Source organism: Aquarana catesbeiana, linkage group LG07 (genome assembly GCF_042186555.1).
Source record: "Aquarana catesbeiana isolate 2022-GZ linkage group LG07, ASM4218655v1, whole genome shotgun sequence".
NCBI classification, from domain to species: domain Eukaryota; kingdom Metazoa; phylum Chordata; class Amphibia; order Anura; family Ranidae; genus Aquarana; species Aquarana catesbeiana.
In genome coordinates this window covers 239,999,659-240,017,399 of record NC_133330.1, presented here as the reverse complement: position 1 = coordinate 240,017,399, position 17,741 = coordinate 239,999,659, and the positions used below count along the sequence as shown (strand labels likewise).

General features: G+C 43.3%; 1 protein-coding gene across 1 annotated transcript in view; it reads left to right on the top strand.

Moving 5' to 3' along the window:
* Nucleotides 1–339: 339 nt before the first annotated feature.
* The window catches only part of EPHX4 (epoxide hydrolase 4), a 134,398-nt gene continuing 116,996 nt past the window's right edge, over nt 340–17,741 (top strand). Inside the window, exon 1 of the mRNA XM_073593151.1 lies at nt 340–669. Coding sequence (XP_073449252.1) covers nt 433–669 — 237 coding nt within the window. The 5' untranslated portion in view covers nt 340–432. The remainder of the gene's footprint in view (nt 670–17,741) is intronic.

Below are 17,741 nucleotides of genomic sequence, written 5' to 3'. Positions count from 1 at the left end.
ACACCAAATGCTCATAAACGCTGCTAAATGACGATAAACGCTCAAAAACGTGGCTCACCAGCTTTTTTAAACATTTTTAATCCATTGAAAAAATGGAATAAAAAAACATTAAAAAAAAAAAAAACACTAAAAAATGCTAATAAACGCTATTGCAATAACGTTGAAAGACTCACTGCAAAGCTACTGGCATTTTTATAACGTTATTTTAATGTCTAGTGTGCATGGAGCCTTACGCTGGAAACAGAACATGCAGTCAAGCCTGCATCCTATTTTCATTTGTTCCCTTTAAGAGGCAGCAGCATCAGTCACAGCACTAAGCTCTAGTCACTCCCTCGCTCTCCCTCATCGCCTCCTCCTCTCTTTTCTTCCCCTTGTTTCCATGACTTCTCGCACAGCTCTCCTTGCCACTTGAGGGTGTCCTCTCTAAGCTGGATGCCTGGGCACAGTATGGCGCTGTTTGTGGACAGCCTGCCGGGCTGTCTGCGTGCTGCAGCGTTCTGGACGTTGGTGTACTCCTATTGCCTGCTCTGCGCTTGCACTGCGTTCATCAAACTTTTCTGCAGCATTCTAATCAGGCCAAAGAGGACCTTTAAGAAGACCCCCAGAGAGGTCACCCCGAGCTGCCTAAATGACCCTTTCCTAGGCACCCACTGCTATGTGCGGATCAAGGTAATGCCATTGTCATGGACTAACCAACTTTTACCAATTCTTTCCCTTCTGCCAGCAGCCTTTAATTGACATGCTGAATTATTCTCACTCCCCCCCCCCCCATTCTAATACCTAGAAAACACTGGAGAAACTTCAAACTTGGATTCAGCATGGCAGCAATTAATTCTCACTTCTCTAGGCAAGCTGGATGGATCCTGCAGACACACAGTTGGATCTAGATCTAGCGTGTATTCCAGTGTTCTCACATATTATCAGCTGCTATACACTATCAAACACACTATCAATTATTATAGTATATTCTGCAGAGCAGACCATAACTGATAATGAAAGCTCTGTAATTAATCTACATAGCACCGATATATTAAACCATTTTTTCTGCAGCGATAACGATGATTAATAGTTAATAGACTCCAATATAAATATCATTTAATGCATGTATATTTAATACTGCTTGCCAATTACCATCGCTTGTGATTTAGAATACAAAACCCATCAAAACACGGCTTCATCTTTGGTATAAAATAACCCGCTACTTTGCATAATTAGGTCCTGATATACTATCGAAAGACTATTAGCTATTGCCTTGTTTTAATAATAGGTCCATCCGTCATTCAGGAATCTGCTTTGGCATGTTTGTCATTCACTCCCTCTGTAGTAATTGCAGATCATTGTATGAGAGATGTGGCTTGTGTCTCTAAAGTCAATACACATAGAGAATTGGATGTGTGTTACTTTGTGTTTGGTACTCCTTCCCTCCACATAACAATGACTCGGTCCTCCTGGTGGGATTATCCTTGCTGTCAAATGACCATGTGCATTTTTGCATATCATCTGTACATGGCACTGCAATGATTATTCTCTGTTTGTCTGTGCCTTGCTTTTAAGATATGATTTTTTTTTTTTTTCAAAAAATTTATTTTTTATCCAAAATCACACTTAGGCAGTTTTAAAGAGTTTAACCCCAAACATAGTAAATGGTCACAGTTTGCTGACCTTCCCAAAAAAGGGACATTTATATCATTAGGAATGTGTTGCCCATTTCATTGTCTCTCTCGTTCTCTTTGTATAGTGTGATATTTTCCTCCTCTCCTCTGAGCACGTAGCAGTTTTGCAGGTCACCTTCTTTCGCTGTGTGTTCCATGCCACGTTAGTAGAATAACAATTCTTACTGCCAAGTTGAGTGTAAACATGCAGCTAGCCTTTTCATTGAGGCAATTACTGCACCTAATAGTAATTATCCGTTCAATTGGCATCACAAGTGGGATCTAGAACCCATAAAATGATTAAGCACTTGAAGGTAATTATTAGAAGGCGTGTTATGGTTTTGTATAGTGGCTTTTAGTAAATACATCTCATTTTTCAAGGTTATCTGTTTGTTATTACATAGCGTATTGTTTGCTGCCATAGCACTTATGCATAGAGAGTTTAATGCTATATATTCTGCCTATACATAAAGTGTGTGCATAGTTCTTTTGCCAAACAGAGATAAAATATGGCAAAGAGAGTTACAGCTGGCATTTTAATCTGGCTGCAAATATAGGAATGTACCTTGGGCAGTGGACCAAATTATTGGATATCATAATCATCACTTTATTTTAGGGTTTTCTATATATTTACTTGTATAAGTAAACTATGTATTTTGTGTGTGTTGTTAAAAAAGTGAAGTCGTATAACCACACTTCTAATAACTAAATGATGACTTTTTAACAAGAAGCATGACCAATAAGGACGGAGCTTAAAGGAGAAGGGATTCATATTGCAATGACAAGACAAGAAATGTCACCTATCAGTCAAAAATGCTCAGGAAGATAGCTCTATTATGACATGCCTTGGTTGTTGAGTAGTGTAGGTCAGACACCATTGAAGTTTCATGCCACACTTCACATATGGTTGCCACAGTGCAATAAAAAAAAAGAGCAGGTTATAAGTCATGACCATAGGTGTGCGCACAGGGTGTTCTGGATGTGCCTGGGCACACCCTAATCACCCCATGTGCATTAGCATTATCACTCTGTGCCAGCGAGAAGATAGGAAAGATCTCCTTCTGACCGGCTCTGCCATAAGAGAAGTGCTTACGCACTTCTCTTTCACTGTGCTGGCAGGGAGATCGATGTGCTAGGGCCATAAATATGTAGACACACACGTGTTTTTGAGCTTTAGGGTGCACACCCTAATGCAATAGGCTGTGCACACCTATGGTCATGACATCTTATATTGTTTAATTTTAGGACATCTCAATTGTACTTCTATACTAAGTATTAGATAACGCTGCTGTTTTGCAAAGGTCATACATGAGGACAAGCCACCACTTTTTAAAGTGGTAGTAAAGGCCTTTTTTTTTTTTTTGTAAAATCTTTATTTTGTAGAAGACAAATAACATGTCATGCCCAACATTTGTATCTGAATTAAGTCTCAAATCCACATGGGCTCATAGCACATAGACATTACATACAATCAGGCTGAACAGGAAAGTAAAAATAAAAAAGGAAAGGAAATAACAGGTGAATATTTTGCGAGGTAGCCGTAGGGCTATCCCCATTAGGGGTTTATGGAAGTCTCATTGGAAGTAATAATCACAGTGAACATCTTTAGTATGCATATAAAACAATTGGTATAGAAGAGCCTCTGCGTGATAGCCTTGCCGCAGGCGCTAAGCCCGCGGTGCTATCATTAATTTCTTAATGGAAATATGGTCACCTAGTCAGCGCCTGGCACAGGGGGAGGGGGGCCAAAAAAGCCTCCAACTAACCACCCTCTGCCCTCCACGTAAGCCAGGTGTACCTGAGGTTGGTAATAAATGCTCGGGGAGGTAAACAGTACCACCTTTGAAGAAGGGGCCCTCCTATCCATCGAAGATGCATTAGGCATTATGTCCATCAATATCATGGTGTGTGATACATAAACCACCCCCATCCCTGTAATGGGGATATATAACATTTTTGAAAGGTATAGGAGAAAAAAGAGGGAAGAGGAAATCACCAGATAATACGTGAGGTCTTGCGAAAAGCCTTTTTCATGCCCACACCGAGCACCCCGCTCTTGATTGGACTAGGTGGCCCATCAGGACTCCGAAAGCTGCCGTGCAGCAAGGGATGTCTCCCTGCCCTCTAGGTTCTTAGTGGCACATGGGCTTTAAGGGATGTTTCTGCCAGTTCCAACAGAGCCATCTCTAGGTTAGAGGGCACGTGTCCAGGGTCAGAAACGTATTCTATCCAGGGTGTCCAGATACTGACAAATTGGTCTCGAGAACCTCGACAAGTCACTATCCAGTCTTCCGCCTCCCGGATGTCACTAACCCTGCTGATCCATTCTTCCCGGGTAGGGACTCAGGACTGTTTCCAGTAAGTTGGAAGCAGGCGCCATGCCACATTCAGCAAGTGAGGCAATGTGATTTGTTTGTATTAGCTAATTGGAATTGGAGGGATGTGCAGGAGGAAGTGAGTTGGGGAGAAAGGAACGTTGAGCCCTAGTATGTCTTTTATTTGGTCCTTGATATCTTCCCAAAAGGGTTTAATTAAGGGACATTCCCACCATACATGGATAAGTGTACCCCTGTGTCCACAACCTGCCAGCATAGCTCGAACCTGGAGGGATAAATATGTGCCAAGTCTGTTGGCACCTGGTAACAGCGGGACATTATCTTATAGTTTGTTTCCTGGGGTTTAGAGTCAATAGAGCATGAGTGGGTGAGCAGATAAGTGGGTTAACTGGGTCTCGGTAAGTTCGCACCCCAAGTCTCTTTCCCACACCCGAATATAAGCAGGCTTAGACTCGTGTGTGGCAGGGCTCAGTAGTCAGTATAGTTCAGATACCATATGAGGTATTGCTTCTTCATCTATGAATAGGTGTTCAAACGGTGTAAGGGAGGAGAGGCCTCTGATTGAGTGGCCATGCATCTCAAAAAAATGGTGAAGTTGTTTATACCTCCAAAAGTCCATTCATGAGCCCTTGTGTCTAGCCTGCAGGGCGTCAAAGCTCAAGAGCTTACCATCTTTCATGAGTTTACCATAACTGGTGTTGCCATCATCTACCCAGGGCCCAAAGAGGGCCATTTGCCCACCAGGGGGAAACCATAGGAACCCACCCAGCGGAGCCAGCAGGGACACAGGAGGGGCCATTTTGAGAACCGGGTTGATCCGGTCCCAGACTGAAAGCACATGGGCTGTCAACGGCGAGGTTGTATAAGACAGCCCCTGTGTTCCCAGGGTAACCATAGTGCATAAGATAAGTTCCTGCCCGCCAAGCGTTTCTCCAGGGAATCCCATAGCATGGAGTGAGTATGGAAGCGCCAGTTGAGTATCCTCTGGAGGACAATGGCCTGATAGTAGCACTGTATGTCGGGGATTCCCAAACCACCTTCATGTTTTGGGCATCTCAGCACCCTTAGGGCTATTCCACACAAACCCAGACAGCATACTGGACAAATGGTCAAAGAAGTGTCTAGGTAGGGGTATCGGTATCATCTGTAGAAAGAAGAGTATACATGGCAAAATGTTCATTTTTATGATGTTTACCCATCTTAACCATGTGAAGGCAGTCTGCATCCATTGTGAGAGGTCTCTTTTAACCGCATTGAGTAACGGAGGGTAATTGGCAGTGTAAAGAGCGTCAAAGTGGTCCGTGAGTTGTAAGCCCAAATATCAAATATAAAATACTAAAAGGAGAAGTCAAAGGGATGGGTAGGACTTCTGACTTTGCGTAATTAATCTTAAAGTTGGAAAGCGAACCAAAATGTTTGAGTTCTTTCATCAGGTTGGGCGGCGAGATCAGGGGGTCCGAGAGGTGGAATAATACATCGTAAGCATAAGCCGACAGCTTATGTTTCGTGTTGCCAACCTGTAGGCCCTTAATGTCCTTGCTAGCTCGTACAGTGTGTAGTAGTGGCTTCAGCACCAGGGCGAATAGGAGGGGCGAGAGGGGGCACCCCTGTCTCGTGCCGTTCCTGATCAGGAATTGCGAGGGGAAGATTCCGTTTACTTTAACCTGCACGCAGGGATTGGAATATAGGGCCATGGTCAATGTCAACATACGCAGTCCCAGCCCCAGGGTCTCTAGTACTACTTTCAGGTAGGACCAGTCGACACGTTCGAAAGCTTTTTCAGCATCTGTCGATAATAATATATAGGGTCGAGGATCTTGGCGGGTGCGAGCCCAGTGGATCTGCTTTAAGAGAATTGTCTTTAGCCTCTCTACCCGAAATAAAACCCTGTGTTATGGTGTTTGATATTTTCCACTATATCTATTGATACAATGATACTTTGCACTATATAGTTATATAGTTTTGATGACTGTGTTTATTTGTGCACATTTTGTAGACACTGTTTTTGTGGTAAATAATTGTATATACACTTTAGGTTCAGCAAATTTACATATCCTATAATACAATTTACCCCCTAATGTTAATAGGGGACTCCTAACCGCAGCAGATCTAATTTTAAATATTCTATATTTAATCACACACTATTTTTTGCGCCGGTGACACACTTTTCCTTTAATTCATAAGGTGTTTAAGCCTATTAGCTAAGATTTTTCCCAAAATTTTAATGTCTACATTCAAGAGGGAGATGGGGCGGTAGCTCTGGGGGACAGTGGGGTCCTTGCCCCCCTTCACAGTGATGTGAGCTAAGAGTGCCTCTGGGGGATAGCATTGCCCCTGCTATGGAGTTAAAGTACTTGCACATAGGTGCCGCCAGAAGGGAGAAGAAAGTTCTATAGTATGCTTTGGTTAACCCATCAGGGCCAGGGCTTTTCCCATTGGGCAAGCACTTCACTGTTTCCCTAAGCTCAACTAGTGTGATCGACAGCTCCAAAGTGGAGCACTGATCTTCAGTTGGGGGGGGTCACCGGCCAAGGCCAAGTACTCCTGAACAGCCTTCTGTCTAGTCGCTTGTTCATCAGGGGGTAGCCCAGAATCTAAGTTATATAATTTGGCGTAGTACCCTCGGAACCCTGAGGCAATTTTAGAGGACTGTGCCATCAGTTCTTCGGAGGAAGAATGGAGTTTTTGTATGTATGCCCAGAGTGCCCTTGTGAGCATACGACCGCTTTTATCTCCATGTTCATAAAATGTATGAAACATGTATCTGAACTGTTTACGGGTTTGGCAGTCTAGCAAGCACAGGAACAACTCCCTCAATTCGGTCAGTTTCTTCAGTGCCTCAGGGTCTCCGCTAAGTTTATGTTGGAGCTTTGCCTTCTGAAGGGCTTCAAGTACTCGTCCAGCAAATTTTCGTTCATCCTCCATGTCCAGCCCTGTGGGTGCATGATGACAGGGTGAAGGTAATCGTGACCGGGGCATGAACTGAGATGGTAATATTGCCAATGGACGCTGACTGCAGGAATGCAAGGGTAGTGTGGTTTATGTATATATGGTCTATGCGGGAGTATACATCGTGTACCTTGGAGTAGTAGCTAAGATCCCGGTCCGAGGGGTCTAGTACTCTCCAGCTGTCCATCAAAAGGTGTGACTGAAGGATCTTACGAAAGTGTTTGAGGAACACATAGGAATGTGAGGGCCTTGTATGAGACATGTCAAGCAGGGGGTCTGGGCTAATGTTAAAGTCTTCCCCAAGGACCAGGAGACCCTCCTTAAATTTAGACAGCTGCTCCAAGGTTGTGTCGATGAAGCTGAGTTGGTTAGTGTTGGGGACATAAATCGTGGTGAACGTATACGTTTGTCCAGCAATGCTGCCCTTCAGAAAGACGTGTCTTCCCAGAGGATCTATTTTAGTCCCCATGGGCTAAAAGGGGCAGGATTTGTGGATTGAGATAGCTGTCCCCCTAGATTTGGATACCGGGGAGGTGCTAAGGAACCGCTGGTTAAAGAGGTGAGTGGGAAGCTTAGGGGTTGACTGGGGTGTAAAATGGATTTCCTGCAAGAAGATCACCTGTGCCCCAAGCCTTTTTAGCTCCCACCACAACTTACTACGCTTGTTTGGGGAGCAGAGGCCCCGGACATTATAGGAGCTTGCCGTCAGAGTAGCCATGGAGGATCTAGGTGACGGTTGGAGTGCCAAAAACGTTGGTGTGCTCGGTGTGGGCGATGATGTAGTAGGTCGTTCCTGTAAGAATAAGAGGAGGAAGGAGATGGAGAGAAAGAGAAAATGGGGAAGAAAAAGAACAAACATGTAAACTGAGCATCAAAAACATAACAAACAAAACAAGATGGCAGAAGCCATTGTAATGGTCTAGACTTCTGTGAGTCATGCCCGGGGCTCCGTCCTATAGGAGGGGAGGTCCCAAGCCCTAACTCAGGATGCCAAAGAGGATCAATACTCAAGGAAGGGTAGCCTAGGCAGGGAACGTGTGCCAACATGGGGGGGGAGGTAAGGAGTTTCCCTCTCCCTCCACCACATCTAACGATGTGCTACAGGTAAGGGGGGGGGGGTTATTTACTCTAATAACTGCTTGCAGGTTGCGGATTAAACTAGGCAAGCTAAAGGTGGTCAAGATGCAGCTAGGGCATTTGGATCCCAGACCTACTCAACCAATCTGGGGAACATAAAGGAAATCTATGCCATTTGGCACAATACATGTAGTCATTTAAGACCCAGCTTGGGTGCCCCAGGGAGGTCTAAGGAACAACAGGGGGGACACCACTTTACAGAGAAGGGTCACGCACAGAAGACAGGAAGACTTGCCCCGTCAGTCTCTAGAAGTAGCTGGGCCTGGTGAGGGGTCAGAAGGGTGACGTCGCCGATACCTTCTGCCACTTCTGCATTTAACAGGTAGCCATGGTTGAGGTGGTCGGGTGGATGGAAAATCTGTTGATCCCCTCCAATCCGGAAAGTCCACAGGATCCAGTCCAAGAGAGGATAAGAAATTCGGAAGGTCATCTTTGGTGCGTAGGGTCACAGGTTTGCCGTCTTTGGTCACTTGGAGAAAAAAGGGGAAGCCCCACCGGTATGGTAGACCTGCATCTTGGACGGCTGCCAGGAGGGGGCGAAGTGCCCTGCGCTACATGAGGGTACACCTGGAAATATCTTGATGAAAGGATAAATGTGCGCCATCAAAATCAATGTAAGGCTTGCCCCGCATTTTTTGCATAATGTGGTCCTTAAGCGCGTATTTATGTAGCTTACATATGATGTCCCTCGGATTGTCCACCTCCTGAGAAGGAGGCCTGAGTGCCCTGTAAGCACGATCAATCTCTATTGTGGCTTTGGCAGGCAGTTCTAATATTTCTTTAAATATGCCCACTACCTACCCTGGTAGGGAGCGACCAAATATGGTGCCTGATGTCTTCATATTCCAGGGGTCTAGGGCATCAGAGCCCCTGTCTGGGGAAGCCGGGGAGCGGGGTGGGGGGGTCCGATCCACTCACCAACCCTGGGGAGAGAATCAGGGAAGTTTCAGGCTGCTGGAGCCGGGCATTCTGCGAGGCTTTAGCTGCCTTCTGGGCCTTCGTGGCTGGCGCCATCTTGGCAGCCTCATGGCTCTGCTCGCGAGTCCCGGGGAAGAAGGAATCCAGCTGCCCCTGTCTCGTGCGGTCGATCCTCGGTGGTTGCGAGGACGGCCAGTTCCTCTGGGACATAGCAGGAGGTGTCTGGGGCAAAAATATCCCTCGTAGCAGTGGTTAAGTGCGGCGGTGCTACGGAGCTGTGGAGACACACGTCCTCACTCCTCCATTACTAGGACACGCCCCTCCAGTAAAGGCATTTAATAAGTTATACCTACAGGTAAGCCTATAATAAAGCTTACCTGTAGATACAGTAAATATCTCCTAAACGTGTACCTGTTTTCAGGCAGGTCTTTCATAATTTGCTAGTATGCAATGCATACTAGCACATTGTGCTTTTAACTTGCAGAGAGATTTTTTGTCTTATTTCGAGTTTACCAGTGCTTTAATGCAAAAGGTATGCTCTTTTTTTTTGTTCTTTTGGGTCAAGAATCAGTTCCAAACATGAATTTTCCATGCAGAGCTAACTTTAGTCAAGATTACCTTTACCAGAAAACTAAACCTAAATCTTTATATTTAGCCAAAGCTTATGTAGCCCTTTTTTGGGGAATTATGACAAACAGCCCTCCCCAAAACAGGATATTGCACTAAAGCTGTAGGTAAATAACAGAACCAGAACCTTTGCTAAGTGGAAGAGTGGATTTGGTAATAAAGTTGTCAGTGCCACCACCCTGGACAGGGCCTCTGTGAACAGAGGTGGTTCCCTTCCTGGAAAATGAACCAGTAATCTGAGTAATTGGGAGAAGAGAAACTACTGCAACCCACATATAACATTAACCATAAGTATATAGATGCACACCAGTATGTAAATAATACAAGCTTTATATAGGAAAAGATTAACAATATTATTACATACGTCCAATGTACATGCAGGTATTATCAGCAAAGAGCCCGATAGGAGTCCTGGTGGAATCGTGCACATATTCATGGGTATAATTATTTATTGCTAGAGATACCTCCAGATGAATGTTGCAGCAAAGTTCAGTTTAAGTAAAATCCAGTTGCAGGGCCCCTGAGGATAATTGTGATGCAGTGTCTGACTGACTTTGTGTAAGGGGCATATAGACGAGATCAGTGGGTAGATTCTCCAACTGTTGTCTAACCGGCCTGGATCACAGCTTTTCACAAGCAGAAACCACCATGGTGTGGCACTGGAATGCAGAGTTGTACTTTTTACTCTGCACGTTAGTCTCTCCCTGACAGTTTCTAATCTAACATGCAATCGGACCTCTAACTACCTGGCCCTAGCCTATGCTAGTTAATAAGCCCTGAGCTAAAACTAGCTATGGAATCACAGACCAGAGGGGACAAGGTTAACTAAAATAACAGGAGCTGCATAAACACTGTTTTGCAATAAACAGGTTCACTTGCAACATACAGCAAGTTGACCACTACATACATAAAGTAGCACAGACCTAGTTATCTGGCGCTGTGCATATGAGATAATAACAATAGGAAAGAAAAAAGTATGTCTCTTAAGAAGCTACGTATGGGGAGCAGCAGTAAAACTATTAGAACATAGAAATACTTGCCCAATAGTCTCTGCTTCTGATCTGGGTGAAAATACATTAGCAGTAGCAGCTTGTGTGTGTGTGTGTATAGGCCATGTGGCTCAGTTCTCTGTCCCTCCCTCTTTACTTCCTCCTTCTGGGGTTTTCAAAGCTTCTCCCTGAGAAAGGAAGTGTTAATAAATAATTATACATAGCATTGTGATATTAGCAATTAACAGCAGAGTGCAGTAGATCCCTACATGTGTAGTCCTTTTTTTCTTCAATGTGGATTTGGTTTTGCTTAAAAAAATGAATTTAAATATTTATTTCACAGTGCATAAACCAAACCTAGTTCCAGTAAAAATCTGAGCAGCATATAATGCAGAACCCACAGTGATATTTATTATTACAGGCATTTACATAGAGCAGATGATTTAAAAAAACTATTTACATATACATTATATCATACATTCACATGAAGGTATGCCCTCAAGGAGCTTACACAATCCAAGGCTGCTTACCTCACATACATACAAGGGTCAGTTTAGACAGGAGTCAATTAGCCTCCAGAATGGCCTTTTGAGTGTGAGAAATCCATGAATCAGACGGAGAATACTCAAACTCCAAGCAGGTAGTACTGTGATTGAGATTTCAGCCAATTACCCTAGTCCTGCAAGACAGATAAGGTAACAACTAAGCCACTCTGCTGCCTACACAGATGGTATCAAATGTTCATTGAAGAACCTCCAAATGGGGCATGAACAAGAAGGTGTTCTGAAATTATATATGTGGTATCCCATGTGCACCTAACAGCAGACTACTTAGTAAGACCCAAAACTGCTATAACCATAAGGTTCTCACTTGTATTCCCATGTAGAATCCAGCAAAGAGATAATGCAAATACTAGGCAGCCAGAGGAAGTTTGCTGAGTCATGAAATTGCAGACATCTTTCATCATTGAGCACTGGCATTAGAGTGTCTTCTTTTTAGCTACTGGGTTGCAGATAAGAATATGAACTCCTATCTTAGCCTTAAAAGACAAAGATAAAGAACTACCATCCATCAGTAAAAGGACATGATTCATGATTCCAGTGCACACTGATGTTAAACAGTTTACATATCAAATGAATAACTGTAGCTTTAAAGGGAATCCACCACCTAAGGGACCATACAGTAGGCTTTAAACTTACAGTCAGTTATTCTGGTATATAGAACCTAATGGTACTTATGAAAAGCTATTTATGAGAGCTTGGGGCCAGGGATTTTACCTGCCTTTGGCCCAAAGTAGTGTTAATTCAGCTCTGGCTCAGGTGTACTACTATACATACTGCAGTGCCTTTATAAAGTTTCATTCCAACTTCTTACCTTGTTCTGGACTTGAGACAGGGTTAAATTAACCATTAAGCAAAATAGGCATGTGCTCAGAGCCCCAAGGAAGGGGGGCATCACAGAGTTTTTTCCCCTAGCTTTCATGTCCCTAAAGGATAAGTGCACTTTTAAACAAAAGTACAAGTACCCATTTATTTTTTGCCATTTTTTCCTTAGTTAACTGATCTAATCTTCCCCTTCCAAGGATGTATACCTACTGAGATTTGAGGCTGCAGCCTCCGTTGATTTTTTTTTTTTACATACCATAGCCTGCCCTCTCTCTTCTGACCATGCAAGTGGATAACAGTCCCAAAGTCTGCCTAGTCTAGGGCTATAGTGTAAAGAAGTACCCCGCGCTGCCTAAACTAGTGGTAGCAGCTAACACAACAAACAGATATTTTTGTTTAAATCACAGAGGTGTATACGTGTAGCACTAAAGTGTTTGGGTTGATAGACACAACCCAACCATTGACATAAAAAAGTGAATCACAAAATATTGGTAAATCAAATTAAATAAATCTACAAACCATAACAACTCAAAAATTATACAAAAGATTATAAAATTACCACATGTGATATGTATCATATAAGTGACTAAAAGCTAAATAAAAAAGTTTGTACCAAAAATTGAATAAATAAATAAATAAGTCTGTGAAGTTGTTAGAAATCCACAATGTGCAATAGATGATTGAAGATCCACAGTGTATAGTGAATAAATAGGGGGTCCTGATCACCGCATAGGCATCCAATATGGTGGTGAAAACACCAGTGTAATTAAGCCACCATCAAGGTAGATGTAAGATTACCGGATGGTTTGAACTCAGAAGAACATACGTTCTGTGAGTCAAACAGGCTAACTGGGCACAGCTGTTTTTTAGAATCGGGAACTGAAGTATGGTGCAGGACAATCTTATGTGGACGATGGGTATGTCAATGTGAATGATCTCGATGTATGGAGGGTAAAAAAAAAGACAGAAAAAGCCAAAGTTCATACGGAATTATGCTATGTGGCCATGTTTTTCCATTTCCCCCATTCAATTGACCACATCCTCTGATGTACAACCATCTTGCATGGCGAGCGATTTCTCATGAGGTTCCGGGATATTCTGGGTTCCAACCACAGAGGACTCTTAAGACTCCATCCTGGTTGTCGGTTGACAACATAAGCCTGTTTGACTCACAGAACGGATGTTCTTCTGAGTTCAAACCATCCGGTAAGCTTACATCTACCTCGGTGGTGGCTTAATTACACTGGTGTTTTCATCCACCATATTGGATGCCTATGCGGTGATCAGGACCCCCTATTTATTCACTATACACTGTGGATCTTCAATCATCTATTGCACATTGTGGATTTCTAACAACTTCACTGACTTTATTTGTTTATTCAATTTTTGGCACAAACTTTTTTATTTAGCTTCTAGTCACTTATATGATACATATCACATGTGGTAATTTTATAATCTTTTGTATAATTTTTGAGTTATTACGGTTTGTAGATTTATTTAATTTGATTTACCAATATTTTGTGATTCACTTTTTTATGTCAATGGTTAGGTTGTGTCTATCAAACCAAACACTTTAGCGCTACACGTATACACCTCTGTAGTCTAGGGCTAGCCTTCTTACTTCTGACCAGAAAACAATAATTATTTTTAATTATCATTTATCAAAGAAGTTATTTATCCATAAATAAAAAACCTCAGTCAGTTGCTTGGTTTTGATCCATGCTTTTATCCCGGAGTAGTATCCCGGAGTAGGGCTTTATTTAAGTTGCAGGGCCTGGGGCTGGCCTGAAAGAAAAGTGAAGAAGGTTTACAAATGTTCAAACTTTTTTTTTCATTTTCAGCACTTATTTAACCACTTAAAGACCAGCCTCGTTTTGGATTTTAGGTGTTTACATGTTTAATACAGGTTTTTCTGCTAGAAAATTACTTAGAACCCCCAAACATTATATATGGTTTTTCTTCTAACACCCTAGAGAATACAATGGCGGTCATTGCAATACTTTTTTTTGCACCATATTTGCGCAGCGGTCTTATAAGCGCACTTTTTTTGGAAAAAATTCACTTTTTTGAATAAAAAAATAAAACAACAGTAAAGTTATCCCAATTTTTTTTTATATTGTGAAATATAATGTTACGCCAAGTAAATTGATACCCAACATGTCATGCTTGAAAATTGCGCCCGCTCGTGGAATGGCGTCAAACTTTTACCCTCAAAAATCTCCATAGGCGACGTTTAAAACATTCTACAGGTTGCATATTTTCCGCTACAGAGGAGGTCTAGGGCTAGAATTATTGCTCTCACTCTACCGGTCGCAGCGATACCTCACATGTGTGGTTTGACCACCGTTTTCATATGCGGGCGCTACTCGCATATGCGTTTGCTTCTGCGTGCGAGCTCGTCGGGACAGGGGGGTTTTAAAAATTTTTTTTTTTATTTTTATTATTTATTTTACAATATTTTATTTATTTTTACACTGTTTAAAAAAAAAAAAAATTGTGTCACTTTTATTCCTATTACAAGGAATGTAAACATCCCTTGTAATAGAAAAAAGCATGGCAGGACCTCTTAAATATGAGATCTGGGGTCAAAAAGACCTCAGATCTCATATTTACACTAAAATGCAATAAAAAAAAAAAAAAAAAAGTCATTTAGAAAAATGACATTTGAAAAAATATGCCTTTAAGAGGCGTGGACGGAAGTGACGTTTTGACGTCGCTTCCGCCCAGCAGTGTCATGGAAACGAGTGAGCGCCATCTTGGCCTCACTCGTCTCCAGACAAACCACTGAGCAGGATGCGATCGCCTCCGCCGCTACCGACGGCTCCGGTAAGCGGCGGAGGGCACCGGATCGCGGCGGGAGGGGGGGGCCCCTCTCCCTCACCGATAAAAGTGATCTCGCGGCGAATCCGCTGCAGGGACCACTTTTATCTGAAAGCCGGCCGCCGCACGAAAAAGGGGATACCGGGGTTATGGCAGCTAACTGCTGCCATAACAACGATATCCCCGTTCAAAATTAGGATGTATATAGTCGTGCGGCGGTCGGGAAGTGGTTAAGGGAAAATTTATAAACGGTGTCCTAGATATTCTTTAGGATTCTCTTGGACCTTCTTTAAAATCATGCAGGTACCTTGAAAAAGCAATCTGTCCAGCTGCTGCCTTATTTGTGACTACCATTTGCCACTTCATTTGTGTAGTCCTACTCATTCCTACTGTATTAAAATTGTATTGTAATTGTACTGTCTGCCCTTATGTTGCAAAGCGCTGTGTAAACTGTTAGCGCTATATAAATCCTGTATAATAATTTAATAACAAAAGTTTCACGGCTATGTCATTTGCATTCTACAGCCTTGTAGAATGGTAAATTGTTGGAACCACTATACGACATAATCTGTAACTTATTTTGTCTTTGTATTTACCTCTTTAATAAATGATGATTTGCATAGATTTCTTTTGGGCCTCCTCATCGAAATTGTTGGTGCCAGAGGCCAGTACTGGGTTCAGAGTGTCCATATTGTTAGTTTTAAATGGAACTACCACTGGAAAACTGTTACCGCTTTATGGAAATCAACAGAATAAGTTTTACAGTGGAACTTTACCAAAAAAATGGAAACAGGCAGAATTTTAATGCAGAAGAGACAGGCTATACCTCTTCTGCATTAACCGCTTCAGCCCTGGAAGATTTTACCCCCTTCCTGACCGGAGCACTTTTTGCGATTCGGCACTGCGTTGCTTTAACTGACAATTGCGCAGTCGTGCAACGTTGCACCCAAACAAAATTGACGTCCTTTTTTCCCCACAAATAGAGCTTTCTTTTGGTGGTATTTGATCACCTCTGCAGTTTTGATTTTTTCTGCTATTAACAAAACAAGAGCGACGATTTTGAAAAAAATGCATTATTTTTTACTAAAATGACACTGGCAGTGAAGGGGTTAACCACTAAGGGTGATGAAGGGGTTAAGTGTGTCCTAGGGAGTGATTCTAACTGTGGGGGGGGGGGATGGGCTTCAAGTCACATGACAGCAATCGCCACTCACGATGAAAAGGAGCGGTGATCTCTGTCATGACACAAGTCAGAACGGGGAAACGCCTTGTTTACATAGGCACTTCCCCGTTCTGTGGCTCCATGACACGATCGCCGGGAGACCGGCGGACGTCGAGTCCACCTGCTATTCCCAGCTCTTAAAAGGGATGTACAGGTACGCCCATTTGCCCACCGCTGCCATTGTGCCGATGTATATCGGTGTGAGGCAGTCGGCAACTGGTTAAAGAGGTATTAAAGCTTCAGCATTTAAAAAACAAAAAACAAACATGCTATACTTACCTGTTCTGTGCAAAGGTTTTCCACAGAGCAGCCCCGATCCTCTTCTTCTGGGGTCCCCTGCCAGGGTTCCTGGCTCCACCCCCTTGACCAGTTCCCCCAATAGCAAGCAACTTGCTATGGGGGCACTAGTGCGTGCTCACACCCGAGCCCTGCTATATGTGTCCATTAGACCCGGCCCGCCCCCCGCTCTTTCCTCATTGGCTCACTGGCTGTGATTGACAGCAGTGGGAGCCAACCACATTAAAGTTACTTGCCTGTCGGTCTGCACTGTACACTGAGTGATTCATGCGCAGCCCAGTGTACAAATTTCAGCAATGCTAGGACATCTCAGCCCAACCAATGGACATGGTTGGGATCGATACCTGGATTCCCGCTGGGCTGAAGATGTCAGCGGCCGGCATGGATCTCCAGAACATCGCAGTGCTGGGGAACAGGTAAGTAAAGTTCTACTTTCATGTCTTGTCAGTTATTAATGGAAGGTCTTAAGGGATACCATCACTGGGCTGTGCTTACGGCATCAGTAGCCCTTAAGCTAGCCCTGCCACAAGATATTTTGCTTAGGCAAAAAAAAAAAAATAATCACATTAGGAGACTTGGAAATTTGTTACTACACTGGGACTTTCGAAGGAGATGCTGAAAATGTAATATTTCAGATATGAACTGCCGACTCAAAATACTGTGCACAGCACTGCAAGAGAAAGGTAAGCAAATTACAAGAACCAAATTATATTGATTCTGTGAAATCCTGTCTACAAATTGTAACCTGTGCTTATGCTAGTAGCTGAAGCTTATGTTTCAAAAATTGAAATCGGTCTTAGTATTGCTATCTATAATTGCATTTTGAAGCATACACTTTTACTACATCTTTTTACAGTATATACTTTACATGCAAATGTCAAACTAGCTGTGACCTGTCACACTGAATGTGACCTGTTACAGGCAAGGCATTTGTCCATTGTTGGTAAAGTTGCCACCTGTCCAGGATTCACCCATTCAGTTCGGGATTGGAATCATGTGTCCAGGTTTCAGACTGCCTGAAACCTGGACACATTATTTAGACTGGACTCTGGCCTCCCAGCAGGGTTACTGGCTGCAGTTGTCTAAGCTGAGAGTGTCTGTTACACTCTCTTTCATGCTGCCCAAAGCCAACACTAACAATCCCCCCCCCCCAAAACACACACAGAAGGGAGAGAAGAGAGGGCTCGATCTGCACCTCTTCTTCTGGCCCCTACCCCTCTGTATCTGCCCACACTCCAATCCCTGGGGCTGTGCCTCAGAAAAGAAAAGTGGGGGCTGGAAATTTGAAGTCCAGCAGTCTCAGATACATCTGGATGAGAGGTGCTGACTGCCAAGAGGTGAGTGAGCTCACCATCCATCCCTGTCTGTGACTGAAGTCTTCCCCTTCTCTCTCCTACTTCTGAGTGAGT